General features: G+C 36.6%; 2 protein-coding genes across 5 annotated transcripts in view; one reads left to right on the top strand and one right to left on the bottom strand.

Annotated features, from left to right (window-relative positions):
* SENP5 (SUMO specific peptidase 5) overlaps positions 1-16,231 on the top strand; it is a 55,828-nt gene that overhangs the window by 28,989 nt on the left and 10,608 nt on the right. For 3 of the 4 annotated variants that reach the window (XM_037525345.2, XM_037525343.2, XM_037525344.2), the window contains 5 exons: positions 2,534-2,639; positions 2,776-2,914; positions 3,193-3,240; positions 5,996-6,073; positions 14,036-14,173. In XM_037525345.2, the coding sequence (XP_037381242.1) occupies positions 2,534-2,639; positions 2,776-2,914; positions 3,193-3,240; positions 5,996-6,073; positions 14,036-14,173 (509 nt within the window). The remainder of the gene's footprint in view (positions 1-2,533; positions 2,640-2,775; positions 2,915-3,192; positions 3,241-5,995; positions 6,074-14,035; positions 14,174-16,231) is intronic. The other variant, XM_054700472.1, reaches the window with a different exon arrangement.
* Positions 673-16,231, bottom strand: part of NCBP2 (nuclear cap binding protein subunit 2) — a 37,623-nt gene continuing 22,064 nt past the window's right edge. Inside the window, exon 5 of the mRNA XM_054700475.1 lies at positions 673-1,014. The gene's annotated coding sequence lies outside the window, so the exon portion shown is untranslated. The remainder of the gene's footprint in view (positions 1,015-16,231) is intronic.

Genomic DNA, 16,231 nt, shown 5'->3' with positions numbered 1-16,231 from the left:
AAAAAACTGTCCAATGTAATTGATTTAGCATGATGAGTAACTTCTAAGATAACACCTCAGGTTCTTTTTTTTTCATTATTACCTTTTATACTTCCAGCATGGACTGTAATTTGGACTCTGGGGTTTTGGTTTTGTTTTTTTCCTAACGTATTTTTTTAAAGATTTATTTATTTATGCATACGAGAACTGGGGTACAGGCCAGAGGTGTGGATGGTGAGGGGATTCACCAGAGACAGAGTGGGGGAACAGAACAGGCAGATTGACTGAAATACACTGCTGAGGGGAGCAGCAGGCGAGTCAGGAGAGGTCTACTGCACCATGTGGGTTGCTCCCTGGCTGGTCAGGGGATCGAACTTGTGCTGCAGTGGCTGTGGATTGCTTCATAGGTTGTGACTTAACCCCTTGTGCCACTAGGGAGGCCCTGTTTTTTCCTAAGTTATGCTTTGTTTTCTTGGCCCCATTGAAATTATAGTACTTTTGGAGTAAAAGAAATTATGTATTCCAAGTGCATTTTTCCTTTGGTTCATTAGTTTGGTGAAAGCTGGTGGGTAAAGAATAATGGATTTAGTTTTCACTTTAAGTGAAGTCTGTTTTCTGAGTAATTTTTGGTCCTACCCTTAATTATTAAAAGGGAAAGGTGAAGAACCAAGTTGCTTTTGTAATGAAAAAATAATAGGAATTTTTTGATTTGGAGGTGGCGCAGAATAGTTAACTGTAGTCATATGACCTACCACTAGACTCTTAGTTGCTAACTGTCTTTACTTCCTGTTACTTTACTTCCCTAGACTTCCTGTTTCCCTTTGTAAAGTGGGGATAGTCTTTAACACATAGAGTGGTTATAAGGAAGAAATGAGATATGTTAGTGCTTGATTTATGACAAGAGCTATTTAACTGTCATTTCATTTATAGTCCCAGTGAGATGATGGTATGCATGGGTGAGACATTGTCATCTAGAGTTCTCCTTCAAGATCCAGGTGGGGGCTTTCTACTGTATTAGGAATCCATGTTTATCATCTGAAAATGAAAAGAAAAATGCTGATAAGAGGGAAAAAATATAATAAAATCTCCAAAATATTAACTTCCAAATGTAACACTGTTAATGAGGTACCTCTTTCCAGTGATAATAGTTTGGGATAAGGGTACATATCACTTGTTAAGAGTACACTACTTTGTTATTTGAATAGTCTCAAGGTTGCTCTACCTAAAGTTTAATCTTTTGTTATTAGGGACATTATTTTTGTACAACGTTTGTTTCTTAAATGCTATTTCTCACATGTTGGTATTACGTTTTGTTTGGGTTCATTCTCCCATGCAGACACAAGTCTATGCTTAGATAACTGTAATACTGATATAGTAAACACCAGAGGCAAACATATACTCTATTCCTAAGTTAGAAGCCCCGATTCATAATCCCCTTCTCTGATTAAACTGGAACATGGGACTACCCTTCTATCTTTTTTTTTTTTTTAAAGATTTATTTATTTATACAAGCACTGGGTACAATCAGAAGCACCGGAGGGTGAGAGAATTCACCAGAGCCAGAGCAGGGAACAGAACAGGCAGACTGAGACTGACGAAATACGCTGCTGAGGGGAGCAGTGGGTGGCAGGAGAGGTCTGCACACCATGTGGGACCCTCGCCAACGGCCCGGGAAGTGAACTGGAGCTGCAGAGGCTGCACACAGCTTCGCAGCCCAGTGCTCAACTGCTGCGCCACCAGGAGAGGCCCCCTTCTATCTTTTGCATGCCTAAAACCTAGAATAGAACCAGGCTTAAGCAAGCTGTGCCCTTACCTTTGCTTACCAAATTGGAAGCCACTTTTGTAGAAGACTAGCAGAGGAAAAAGGTTTTTTGCACCTTTGCTGCCCCTGCCCCATACAAAACAAAATACTCCATTCCCAGAACAGTTACTCTGTTGTGATCCTTTTTCTGTCTATTTTGTATTGATTCATAGCAGAGACCATTCTTGAAGTTAGAAAGGGAGCTGGGTAAAATAAGTGGCTAACTGTTCTCATTTTTCCATTTTCACTCAGTAGACTTAACTGTCAGACTGATGATTAGCCAGGCCAGTGAGCATTAGTGAATAGCTTAATTCATGCCTGCACTTTTGTGAGCCTGTGATCCTCCTTCCATGTGCACCCCACCCCCCCGCCAGCTTCTTTGTATTTACTTAGAAATAATGTCCTGGTTTTATTTCTTAGGCCTTTTTAGGTATGTTTCTTTAGTGGGCCCCCTTGGAAGCCATTAAAAATGTATATGCTTATTCCTTAGATTGATCTGAAGACTATCCCATGTACTGGCCAAGAAATCACTCTTTGTTTCTCCTCTGAAAATACGCCTCATCAGCTGCTATACAACCAAGCTCACTTCATTGGGTTATTTAGTATCATGAATATAACTACCATAAATGAAAAATCAATTTTCTCCCAATTCTTAACCTATACATAATACTTAACACATACCTAACCTATATTTAATGACTGCTGAAAATGATTTGCTTTTTCCATCTTAATTTTTTTCTTCCTTTATTTAAGGATTCCTAGATGAGGTTATGAAGAAGTATGGCAGTTTGGTCCCTCTCAGTGAAAAAGATGTACTTGGAAGATTAAAAGATGTCTTTAATGAAGACTTTTCTAATAGGTCTGTCAATGATGCTTAAGTTAAACCTTTGAAAATAAAATTGTTGGTGTATGAATTTTATCTTGATTTGAAAAAGTTAGCAATAAATTGAGTAGAAGTCATTTTTTTCACCTTTTCCAAAATTTTTCTATTTCAGAAAACCATTTATCAATAGGGAAATAACGAACTATCGGGCCAGACATCAAAAATGTAACTTCCGCGTCTTTTACAATAAGCATATGCTGGATATGGATGATCTGGCAACCTTGGATGGTCAGAACTGGCTAAATGATCAGGTTAGTATATTGCATGGTCTTGGTGTGGAAAAGTTACAGAGAAAAAAAAATTGCAGAGGATGTTGGAGAGTAAATGTAATTGATAACCTCAAGGTTTGGCCTTACAGTTACCTTTTAGAATCAAGGATTCTTTATTCCTTACTGTAGTGACTCATTCACTAACTCCAGTATCCAAGAGGTTTGATTACTGTTTGCAGTATCAGTATGTTATTCATTCTGAGTGGAACGTTCTGAATTATATAGGGTTAGTAAGCTGGTTTTATGTTGACTTTTTATAGGTCATTAATATGTACGGTGAGCTGATAATGGATGCAGTCCCAGACAAAGTAAGTGAAAACTTACTCTTCTTCAGGAGAGAGACTCCTTGTGTATTAGAAGGAGAAATTACTTTTTTGAAAACTTTATGTTCTCATCTTAATACTCTTAGGTTTTTTCCAAGTGTTAGATCTTGTCTTGATCATGTGCTAGGTTTGGAGATAAGTTTTATTTTTTTAAAGATTTACTTATTTATTCATGCATAGAAGAACTGGTGTGTAGGCCAGAGGTGCAGGGGGTAAGAGGATTCACCAGAAACAGAGTGGGGAGCAGAACAGGTGGCTCTACTGAAATACACTGCTAAAAGGAGCAGCAGGCGAGACAGGAGAGGTCTGCTACACCATGTGGGTTAGCTCCCTGGCCAGGGATTGAACTCAGGCCACAGTGGTGGTGGCGCTGAGACTAAACCCCTATGCCACCAGGGAGGCCCTTGCAGATAAATTTTATAAAATCATTTCTGTTTAAGAAAGTCATCATAGTGTTTTTCTGCTTATTTGTTTCAGAGTGCATATTGCTTATTGAAGCATATCTTCTTGAAAAGGGTTTTTTTTTTTTTTAGTGGAGAGATGCATTTTAAATTTAACTTAGTCTTACTCTCTTTCAAAATATAGTAAAGCAGTATTTATCTTTACTTTTTCTTGGATTAATCTTTGTTCTCAATTCAAATACAAACTAACTTGCCTTAAATGCTTAGATTCCCTTAAGAGTTTAGTTTCAGGGCCTCCCCTGGTGGTGCAGGCAGTTGAGCACAGCACTGTGACGCTGTCCATAGTCTCTGCAATGCGGGTTCAATCCCAGCTGGCTGACGATATACCCACATGGCGCGGCAGACCTCTCCGGTCTCGTCTGCTGCTCCCCTCAGCAGTGTACTTCCATCAGTCTGCCTGTACTGTTCCCCACTCTGTCTCTGGTGAATCCTCTCACCCTCCCGCATATCTGACCTGTACCCTGATTCTTGTATGCATGAATAAATAAATCTTGAAAAAAAAGAGTTTAGTTTCATATTAAAACTACTCTTTAATACATTAATTTTTCTTTCTGATTACTCAAATGCTTTATATTATTTTATTTATTTTATTTTTTTTTTTTGGCGTCCTTGGGTGGGCACGAACCTCATTACTCAAATGCTTTATAGGAAGCTTTTGGTTTCACAAAGCAAAACTTTTCCAGGTACTATGTAAACTTTTATAAATTGAATAAATTAAACAGGTACATATAATAAATCTCAGATTCCAGTATTATTTATGAATATAGGCAAATTATCTTATTGCTTTCCATATAACATCATAAATCTGTTATGCATTTAAATTGGAATCATGAGGCTAATCTTTCAGATTCTCTATTATGACAGATTTTCCTAACCATTTAGAAAGTTTTCATCTAAACAATTTACAGATGATTTTTAAGATGAAAGTATTAGTCTTAAGAATTTAATTTACCTTAATTACCTCTACATTGAACTGTAAACATTCACTGTATTGAAAGGACACTTATTAAGGCAGTGTTTCTCAAAGTATAGTCCCTAGATTAGCACCAGCAGTGTCATCTGGGAAATTGCTAGGCAAATTACTATTTAATTTAAAAAAAAAAAGATTTATTTCTTTCTTTATGCATCGAAGGGTTTAGGCCAGAGGTGCAGTTGGTGAGAGAATTCTCCAGAGACAAAGTGCAGAGAACAGCCGGTTCTACCGAAATATACTGCTAAGGGGAGCAGTGGGTGAGACAGGAGGTTTGCTGTGCCCATATATGGCTTAGCTCCCTGGCCAGGGATGGAACTCAGCAAACTCAGGCCTCAGTGGTGAGGTGATAGCGTGCTGAGACTTAACCCCTACACCACCAGGGAGGTCCACTAGGCATATTTCTATACTCCAAACTAGACATAAAGAATCAGAAACTGAAGTGGGGCCCAGCAATCTGTGTTCTTGTGCAAAGTATGAGATTCACTACACCAGAGAAATCTACTTTTTATCCATATCTTAAGCTGCATGGTTCTCAAAACAAACTTACATCAAAAATCATCTGGACGGTTTATAAAACTAGATTGCTAGACACCACCCTCAGAGTTTCTCCCTTAGTTGGTTTGGGGTGGACCCTGATAATTTGCATTATAACCAGTTCTCAAGTGATTCCAATACTGCTGTTCTGGTGACCACATCTGAGAACCTCCACTCTAAGGAAACAGTTTTATCATCTCAAGTGAGTAGGAGTAACTAAGAGAACATTTTAAGGCCACAATATGTTTTTATTATCTCATATGTGCTAAAACTAATTTATAAGCCAGAGATTTGAAACTGAGAACACAGGGCTCGATGCTGATATGCCAGCATAATTCTTTCTGTGCCAGAAATGATCATGCTAAGGCCTTTTTGTGGTGGTTGTAACAACAGAAGTCTCCAGCTCCACATTCTTCAGATGGGCTAGTTTTGTAATCTTTGTCCCTAGTGTTCTGGGTAATCAGTACTTCATTCTTTCATAGCCTCTTTCAAGTTTATCACCTGATTTGGAGAGTTTTGTCACATTGCTTCTGATTATGGATCATAGCTGTAAGGTCATTGTAATAAAAATTTAGAACCAGAATCTTCTGTGAACCATGTATTGTCTATATTTTGATCATTATTTTTAAGAAGAAACTTTTCCTCACCTTTTATCGATCAAGTATTATCAAATTTCCATTTTCTTCTGAAATTAAATCTGAGTATAGCCTATTATAATCTGGATGCTTATCTTTTACTACTTTCCACTTAAAATCACAAATATCTCTTCTAGGTTCACTTCTTCAACAGCTTTTTTCATAGACAGCTGGTAACCAAAGGATATAATGGAGTAAAAAGATGGACTAAAAAGGTATTCTCTTTATTTCCTTTTTATTCTAAATTTGAAATGCAGGTCATAAGCCAATTTGGGTTGAAAGATAAGAACTTTAGTGCTAACATGATGTTAATTAGAAACAGTTGTTTTTGTTTTTGTTTTTTTTTTAAGGATTGATTGATTTATGCATACAAGAGCTGGGGTACAGGCCAGAGATGTGGGGGGTGGTGGTGAGAGGATTCACCAGAGACAAAGTGGGGCAGACTGACTGCAATACACTGCTGAGGGAAGCAGCGGGCAAGACAGGAGAGGTCTGCTGCACCATGTCGGTTGCTGTCTGGCCGGCCGGGGATCGAATTCATGCTGCAGAGGCTGCGGATTGCTTCATAGTGCAGTGCTTAACCCCTTGCACCACCAGGGAGTCCCTGTTTTTTGTTTCTTTTAAATCTTAACTATTTGAAAGGCAAACACTAAAGAAACTCTTTAATCTACCCAGAGTCTATCAGTGGTTCTAGCATAGCTGTTGGCTTGCTATGCAACTTGGATAAGACAGTTTGTCTGGGCTTTAGATTGCTTATTTATAAAACAGCATATAATCAGAGTAATCCCTAAGGATCCTTCCAACCTTAATTTCTCTCTATATTCATTGACTATGTCAGAAATATTTTAAAAGCCCATTTATATTCTACTTTTAATATTTTGACAAAATTACCAGCAAGTTCAACGTCCCTCATTATAGGTCTACAGATATGTAACTTTTCACTTTTTATATGGGTTGGAGAAATTAAGAGTAACTCCTTAGTAGTTATGGATGGAAATAACTTCCAAGTTACAGTCACCTGACTCCACATTGCTATTTAGGTAATATGTGCAAGGCATCATCAGTAGTGCCAAGATGAATGAAATGTGGTTGCAGAGGGCAAATCAGGGAAATAGAACTAATGAACTCAGGAATCAGCCAGGGGACAGAGCCTAGTTTAGCCTAAGACTGAACTTTTTTTTTTTTTTTTTAAGATTGATTGATTTATTTATACAAGCACTGGGTACAGTCAGAAGCACGGGAGGGTAAGAGAATTCACCAGAGCCAGATCAGGGAGCAGAACAGGTAGACCGATGAAATACACTGCTGAGGGGAATAGTGGGCAGCAGGAGAGGTCTGTGCGCCATGGGGGACCCTCACCTGACGGCTGGGAACCGAACCCTGCGCTGCAGAGGCTGCTGGCAGCTTCGCAGCCCAGTGCTCAACCGCTGTGCCAGCGGGGAGGCCCCTAAGACTGAATTTCTGTAAAATAGGAATATCAGTATACCTTGTTGTAAGGGTTGAGAAGTATTATCTCATTAAGTCACATGGTAAACACACAGTAAGTGATACTCATTATAATTGTAGAAGGATGGGAGAAGGCTAGTGTAGCTGGAATGCAGAGAGAAAAGAAAAGATTGATATGAAGTAGACCTGATTTTAAAATGTTGGGCCTTTAGGTCTATGATTTGAATTTTATCTTAAATGCAAAGCATCTGTTGAAGGATTTTAGGTGACATGATCCAGTATGTCATCTTTGCTATAGCAACACTGAAGATAGTGAATAGGTGTGGCAGCAGAGTTGATGTGGGTAGAACAGGAAGCCAGTGCAAATTGCTGCTATTTTGGACTAGAATGGTAAAAGAAGAGATGGGATAAGTACACAAATATGAGTGTGTACTTGTCACAGTAAAGTACAGAGACAGTAAAGTTAACAGAACGTGGAGATGGGTTGCTTATGGGGATGAAGGAGAAGAAAGCGGAAAGGATGAAATGCAAGTGTGTGGCTTGTACCACGAGATAGGCTATGGTGGTGTTCATTTTAGAAAATTGAGGATAGCTAATTAGTAGGGAATGCTCAGATTAAAAATTTATATCCACGGGCCTACCTGGTGGCACAGGGGGTTGGGATGCAACCTATGGAGCTCTCCGCAACCACTGAAGCATGAGTTCGATCCCCAGCCAGGGAGCAACCCACATGGTGCAGCAGACCTCTCCTGACTCGCCTGCTGCTTCCCTCAGCAGTGTGCTTCGGTCAATCTGCCTATTCTATTCCCCACTCTGTCTCTGGTGAGTCCTCTCACCCTCCATGCCTCTGGCCTGTACCCCAGTTCTTGTATGTATACATAAATAAATCTTAAAAAAAAATTTATATCCATATAATAAGTAGGACAGTACTTAAATCACAAAAGTTATGTAGATGAGGAAAGAGGATCATAATGTGGAACAGAGAAAGGTTATAAATAGCATGAAAAAATATGCATTTCATTCATAGAAAAATATGTGAATAATAAGAGTGTGAAGTTCATGAGTAATTTCATTAAATGAAATAAATTAAATCATAACAGCCTCTCTATTATCTCAGATTGGGCTAAGTCACAGCTGTATGCTGTATATAAGAAATAAATATAAAATATGAAAAGGAAACATTGAAAATAAAGTGACAGTTGAAAAGGTACTAGATAAATGCAAGCCAATGAAGAAAAAGCAAAATTAAGAGCAAATGAGTTAGAATTTAAGGTGAAAAGCAAACTGTGATAAAATCTTAATACATAGAAGATAACAATGATTATAGAAGCAAGGAGACATTGATAAAATGGTGAGAATGGAAATCCTCTCATAGTTGGACAAATCTAGTATAGAATAAAAGTATAAATAAAAATATATAATACACCACTACAATTGATTTAATAGTCATATATTACATCTTTATGTCTTTCTAAAAGAGTACATACATTTATTCCTATGTCCAAGAAACATTTGTAAAAGTGTACTATGTAGTTGGCCACAAAGAAAAAGATTACATACATTATTCCTTGATCACAATTCAAATTAAATGACAAAAGTTGACTAAAAAAAATAAAAAAAATTGAAAAATGTGCAGATACAACATAATGTTATAATAGATATAACCCTTGTATCTAAGAAATTGAAAAAGGAAATTGTCTACAAACTATCTACGAATGGAAGGAAAATTATATACAAACTGTCTAGAAATGGTTGAAAAGAGGAACGTATTTTACCAACCACTATGGAACATAATGAAAGGTATTTGGAGGAAGAATAATCTTTTTTTTTTTTTTAAGATTCATTTATTTATTTATAGAAGAACTGTGGTATAGACCAGAGGTGTGGGAGGGTGAGAGAATTCACCAGAGACAGAGCGGGGAGCAGAACAGGCAGATGGACCGAAGACACTGCTGAGGGGAGCAATGGGTGAGGCAGGAGAGGTCTGCTGGGCCATGTGGGTTTCTCCCTCACCGGCTGAGAATCGAACCCGTGCTGCAGAGGCTGCGGACAGCTTCACAGCGCTACGCTCAACCCGCTGCGCCACTGGGGAGGCCCAGAATTAATAATCAAATAACTTTATAGTTAGAGAAAAAATGAAAAAGAGAAGTCTAGACAATCCCAAACTTATAATGGTTCAACTGACCATTGGATAGTGGGAAAGTGATAAACATTTAGAAGAAACTATACTTTGAATTTTCATCTTTTCCTGGGCAAGTGACGTGCAGTATGATCCTCTCCTGTGCTTCTGGGCAGGGGCCGTCAGCTGCAATTCCCAGTGACACAAGAGATCATAAGGGTAAATAACTGATATGCCACAGTATTTTTCACTTTCAGTATAGTATTCAATAAATTACATGAGATAGTCACACTTTATTATGAAACAGGCTTTGTGTTAGATGATTTTGCCCAACTGTATGCTAATATAAGTATTCTGAGCATGTTTAGAGTAGGCCAGGCTAAGTTTTGATGTTTGGTAGGTTAGGTGTATTAAATGCATTTTCTGTTTATGATAACTTTAAACTTTCAGTGGGTTTATTGGGACCCCACTGTAGTTGAGGAAGATCTATATTCAGTGTGTTAGATTACATTAAGATTACAACATGGCTGAGGATTTGAATGCAACAAAAGAGAAACAATGAAAGTATTGAGAGAATCCATAAGGGAACTTAAAAAAATATCAAAATAGTGAAGGCCTTTCATTATACAAGTTAAATTTCAGATGCTTTAAAAGAAAAATGAATTAATTCAATTATATAAAAAGAAAAACCAGGCCTCCCTGGTGGCGCAAGGGGTTAAGCACCGCACTATGAAGCAATCTGCAGCCTCTGCAGCATGAGTTCGATCCCCGGCCAGCCAGGGAGCAACCCACATGGCGCAGCAGACCACTCCTATCTCGCCCGCTGCTCCCCTCAGCAGTGTATTTCAGTCAGTCTGCCTGTTCTGTTCCCCGCTCTATCTCTGGTGAATCCTCTCACCCCCCCACATCTCTGGCCTGTACCCCAGCTCTTGTATGCATAAGTAAATAAATCTTTAAAAAACAAACCTAAAAATAGGAGTGATGTTAAAAATTAAGACAAGTGGAAAAGTGGGGAAAATATTTGCAAATAATACCACAGAACTAATTTTCCTAGTATAAAAGGTAACTGCAAATCAAGAAAAAGACCCCACCAACCCAGTAGAAAAGTGAGTGAATAATATGAATGGATGGCTTGTAGTAAAGAAAGTATTATTACTAAGTTGTCCTGGTTATAAATCATTTGTCAAAGCTATATTTTGTTATTATCTAATCTCAGTCTCATTTTTCTATTTTTTTTCTTAACCATGTCACTGGATGAATTGGCATTATTTATTTGGATGAAATCTAACTTATTTTTTTCTTTTGCAGTTTTTGCTTTTTATATCCAATCTAAAAATCATTTTATTAGGTATTATTCTTCTGATACTTTTATAGATTTAGGTTTCATGTTTATATCTCTGCTATAGATATATCTCAAATTTACACGAGTAAGAATCATGGTTCTCCCCCCATATAGATATTCAGTTGTTCCGATGTTGATGTTATTTGTTAAAAAGATTTTTCTTTTCCTTCTTAATTCTTTTAGCACCTTTGCAGAAAGTCAGTTGACCATATATATGTATCTATTTCTGGACTTTCTGTTCCCCTATATTGACCTCTTTGTTCTTATGCTAATACCATACAGTCCTGATTACTGTATCTTTATGATGTGTTTTAAAATCCAGTGTAAGATGGCCAGATTTATCCTTCTTTATCCAGATTGTTTTGGCAGTTCTAGGTCCTTTGCATTTTCATATAAATTTTATAATCAGCTTGTTAATATTTTTTTAAAACTGTTGGATTATGACTAGGAATGTGTTTATTGTGTACATTTGAGGAGAATTAACATCTTCACAACATTGTTTTTAGTCTATAAACATGTTTTTCATTTATTTAGATGTTTAACTTTTTCTAGCAATATTTTATAATTCTAGCGTACAGGTCTTATACATATTTTTAAAATGTATCCCTAAATATTTCCTATTTCTGAAACTTCTGTAAACAGAATTTGAAATACTATTTTTTGATTATTTGCTTGCTCTTAATGTAGAAATAGTTGATTTCCTTATATTGATCTTATATCATGGGACCATTCCAAACTCATTCACTGGTGCTAGGAGCTTTTTTGTTTATTGTGTAATATTTTTTTTTTTAAAGATTTATTTATTTATTTATACAAGCACTGGGCACAGTCAGAAGCGGGGGAGGGTGAGAGAATTCACCAGAGCCAGAGGGGAGAGCAGAACAAGCAGAAGGACCGAAGTACACTGCTGAGGGGAGCAGTGGGCAGTAGGAGAGGTCTGCGCACGCCATGTGGGACCCTCGCCCGGTGGCTGGGGATCGAACCAGCGCTGCAGAGACTGTGGGCAGCTTCACAACCCAGCGCTCAACCACTGCGCTACCGGGGAGGCCCTATTCTGTAATATTTTTATAGACAATCATGTCTGCAAGGAGTGACAGTTTTAGTTCTTCCTTTGTAATCTATGCTTTTTTAAAAAAAGCCTTACCACAATGGCAAGGTTTCTAGTACTATTTTGAATAGAAGTAATGAGATAGGTATCTTTGCCATGTTCTCAACCTTGGGAGGAATGTATTCAGTCTCACTTCTATGGTGTCATTTATAGGTTATTTTATAGATTTTTTAAAATAGATGCTCTTTATCTCTACTATTCCTACTTTGCTAAGAATTTTAATCATAAATTGATGTTGAGTTTTATGAAATGATTTTCCTGCATCTAAGGAAATAATGCCAAGTTTTTCTTTTTTCTTTTAATGAGACCCAAACTAAAGGAGCAGTACCTAATCTCAAGATATGCCAGTCTTGTGGTCACGTGATGGCTCTTGAAACTTCAGCTTGTCATGACTTCACTTTTGTTTACAGCTGATTGGTTAAAACAAATCACATGACAGGATGACATTTCTTCACCTGAGAGGGGCAGTGACGCCACAGAGCAATAGACTTATTATATAATTCTTTTATAGGGAGTGCGATAAATAATTGGGGTCAATAATATAATTTGTCATATACAAGTTATTAGTCATATACAAATTATAGGAATTATCCTTAATTCCTATAAAGTGTGTGAAAATTAATATATTAAGAAAATCTGGAAGGATATACTAAGAACATAAATTTGGTCTCATTTCATACAGTATTTTAAATAATCCCTTGTTTTAGATACTCAGAATTTTTAAGCTGCAGAGGACCATTTGTCTATAGTCTAATATTTTCTTCTGTCCACCTAACTTCCCAGGTTTTATGGATAGACAGAAACTGAAAAGTGAAGTGCTTAGTTAAGTGCTTTGCTTCAAGGTCATGTATACTGTTGATAGTAATGTTCTACTAGCAGGACATTATCTAACAGGAAGAAAGAAAGAAAACTTGAGAAATAGTTTCTAAGAATCTGATGTAATTTAAAATAGATTTTAATTGTTTCAGCCCAAGGAATCACTAACATTCTCAGAAAATACCTGAGAAAAGAAATTCATTCACTCTTACAGATGTTGAGTGCCTACTGCTTTATCATCTAGTTGTTTTATACACAACTGCAATTGAGTAGAATAGCATTATTTTTAGATTGTAAAGGGTATGTATCAGGATAGAAAGGATGTATTAGAATATAAAGGATATGTAATTATCAAGGATATTTTTCTCAATTTTGACATCTCAAAGAGCAAAGTTAATGATAATAGGTGAGGTTCATTAGCTACTCATACAAAGGCCGGTTTTATGCATTTTATATGTATTCTCTTATCACACACAACTTTATAAGATAGTCACTATTGCTACATTGAGGAACTCAAGACACAAAGAAGCTTTTACAAAAATGTCCAAAGTTATTTGGCCAAGAAGTAGAAGAGCTACAATTTGAACTTGACCAGACTGACTGCAGCGTCCATCATTTTAACTATTATGCCAAGTTTGTAGAAAGATGGAAGGCTTATTTATAGATTATGCTGTTTTCTATTTTTTTAAATTTTTTAAAAAGATTTATTTATTCATGCATACAAGAGCTGGGGCACAGACCAGAGGTGGGGGGTGGGGAGGAGGGGTGAGACAGTATTCACCAGAGACAGAGCAGGGAACAGAACAGGCAAACTGACTGAAGTACACTGCTGCGGGTAGCAGCGGGCAAGCCAGGAGAGGTCTGCTGTGCCATGTGGGTTGCTCCCTGGCCGGCCGGAGATCAAACTCATGCTGCAGCAGCTGCTATTGCTTCTAGTGTGGTGCTCAACCCCTTGCGCCACCTGGGAGGCCCTGTGCTGTTTTCCAATGCCATGACTCTTCCCTAGTAAGAGTGTAGTCTATATCAAATATGTGCATAAGAAAATTAGCATAAAAATAAAAAAACAAGTCATATTAGGCAGTTGATAAGCATAGGTCAAACAGCTTAAATGTAAAATAATGCTTTCTGTATCTTCAAGGTGTGTGTGTGTGTGTGTGTGTGTGTGTGTATGTGTGTTATAGCTTAGTTGGTTACAAGCATTGGCTTGTAACTAAGACCTGGGTTCAAATTCTGGCTTCAACACTTGCTAGTGTTAGGACCTTGGGCAAGTCAGTGCAAGCTGCTGTTTGTTGTTGGTTTAAATAATCTGTAGTGATGGCTGCATTTCTTTTTCTCTTCTTGTTTAGGTGGATTTGTTTAAAAAGAGTCTTCTGTTGATTCCAATTCACCTGGAAGTCCACTGGTCTCTCATTACTGTGACACTCTCTAATAGAATTATTTCATTTTATGATTCCCAAGGCATTCATTTTAAGTTTTGTGTAGAGGTAAGTTAATATACTGCCTATTTTTTCATTTATCCGTAGCATAAGGGATCAGTTTCTGTCATGAATGTTTTCTAAAATATTGGCAGAGAAAGAGGAAGCTCTAGGTAGGGAGAATAACTATATGAGGTCTTGATCCCTCTCTTAGGGACATGCCCTATTTCAGCATATCTTTTTTTCCTGCCTTTCCTTTGAAACTACATTTTGTATGTGAGTAGAAATTGTTTTCCTTGGCTTCTCTTACAACTTGACTTGATTTTCAAAACAAGTTCTACAGAATTATGAATTATAATTCAAGAGAATCAAACGGTAACATTAGAGGTTAGCTAGCAAGGATTCAACAAGAATAATCAGTAGTTTTTCTGATTTTCCTGTTCAAGTAAGAACTAGTAAGAAAATGTTAACTGAAAAAAAGAAATATTTCATTTTCAAAAGCAACAAAGATGTAAATTATACAGGAATATACCCTAGCAAAAATGTAGAAGTTCTTTAAAATGAAAATTTTGAAGTACTTAGAGGAAACCTGAATAGACAGTAAGAAAGGCATACTCAGTATTGGAAAGATATCAGCTATCTCCAAAGTAATATATACCAATTATTGCCCAATCAGCTTCCTTATAAGATTCTGAATGAAATCTGATAAGCTTATCCTAGAATTCACATTGCAGAATTCATGTGCATGAATAGTTTTGAACTAGAACAGTGAAGGAATATTTGGTCTATTAATGTCAAATGATTATCACAGTGTAATTAAAACTAGTTATATGGGCTATGAATAAACAAGGAGAATGGTAGAACAGCATAGTGAATCTAAAAATAACTCATGTATAGTAAGAATTTAGTATATGATGAAGTTGGGAAAGGACAGGGCTTTCAGTATATGCCATTGGGAAATTAGCCATCTATTTGGAAAAGGAAAATACATATTCTTCATATTATTTATGAAAACAAACCAAAAAAACCTATCAAAAAATAAAAATTAAAAACAAATTGCGGATGGAATAATGACCTAAGTATAAAACATAAAGCTGTCGATGTTAGAGTAAAATATAGAAGATGTTATATTCTTAAGAGTAATGAAGGCCTTCTTACACAGAACAATAAAAGCAAAAGATGTAAAATAACAAGTTGATAAATTTGACCATTATCATTATATAAAAAAACTTTAGTATGCCATAAAGTTAAGATAAGAGATTAACTTGGAAAAAAAGTTTCTGAAATATATAATAAACAGTCACTATCCAGAATGTATAAATAACTTCTACAATGAAGAGAGAAAAGCACTAACAGAAATGAACAAAGGATAAAATAAGTTTTTAGGAAACTTTTGGGAAAATTGTAAATGTGATATAGGAAATACAGAGAGGCTCAGCCTTACCAGAAATAAAAGAAATGCAAATTAAAACTGTACTAGGGTTTCATTTTTCCCTTTTACATTAGGAATAGTTTGATGGTATTGAAATGTATGTGGGTGTAAGGAAGCAGACTCATATTTTCTTAGTGATGTGGATCAACTGATATTGCCGCTTGGAGAACAACTGCAGTTCTAGTTAGTTCTAAGTACCTTATACGTTAGAAAAATGATGGGATATGTTCTGTTTCTTAGTATCTACCTCATAAAATGAAAAATATGCATACCAAGATGGGACATGCACCCAGATATTTATTGCAGTATTATTGATAATGTAAAAAAATCAAAACGGCCCAAATTTAGTTCCACAAAGAGAATAACTAAATACATACACCACAGTATTTTCATACTATTAAACAGACCATAGCAGTTAAAAAGAATATAGCACATCTTCATGTCCTGACATGGAAGCATCTCTAAGACATACTGAGTTTAAAAACAAGTTGCAGAATGGTAGTGTAATATGTTTATGGAAAGAAAACATACTTGGCATGTATGTATGTTTATACAAATACACTTTCATGTATACACATAAATACATACATCTATTCACACTTCAACTTCTACTCTATCTTCAAGGGGATTAATTTAAGATGTAATCTCTGACTTAATCCTTAGAAGAAATATGCCGAGAGAGAGATGCAGAGAGA

Source organism: Talpa occidentalis, unplaced genomic scaffold, assembly GCF_014898055.3.
Source record: "Talpa occidentalis isolate TD23 unplaced genomic scaffold, MPIMG_talOcc4v2.1 talOcc4.4, whole genome shotgun sequence".
In the NCBI taxonomy this organism is placed as follows: Eukaryota; Metazoa; Chordata; class Mammalia; order Eulipotyphla; family Talpidae; genus Talpa; species Talpa occidentalis.
Note: the sequence above shows the minus strand (reverse complement) of the source record. Positions and strands in the feature narration are given on the sequence as shown.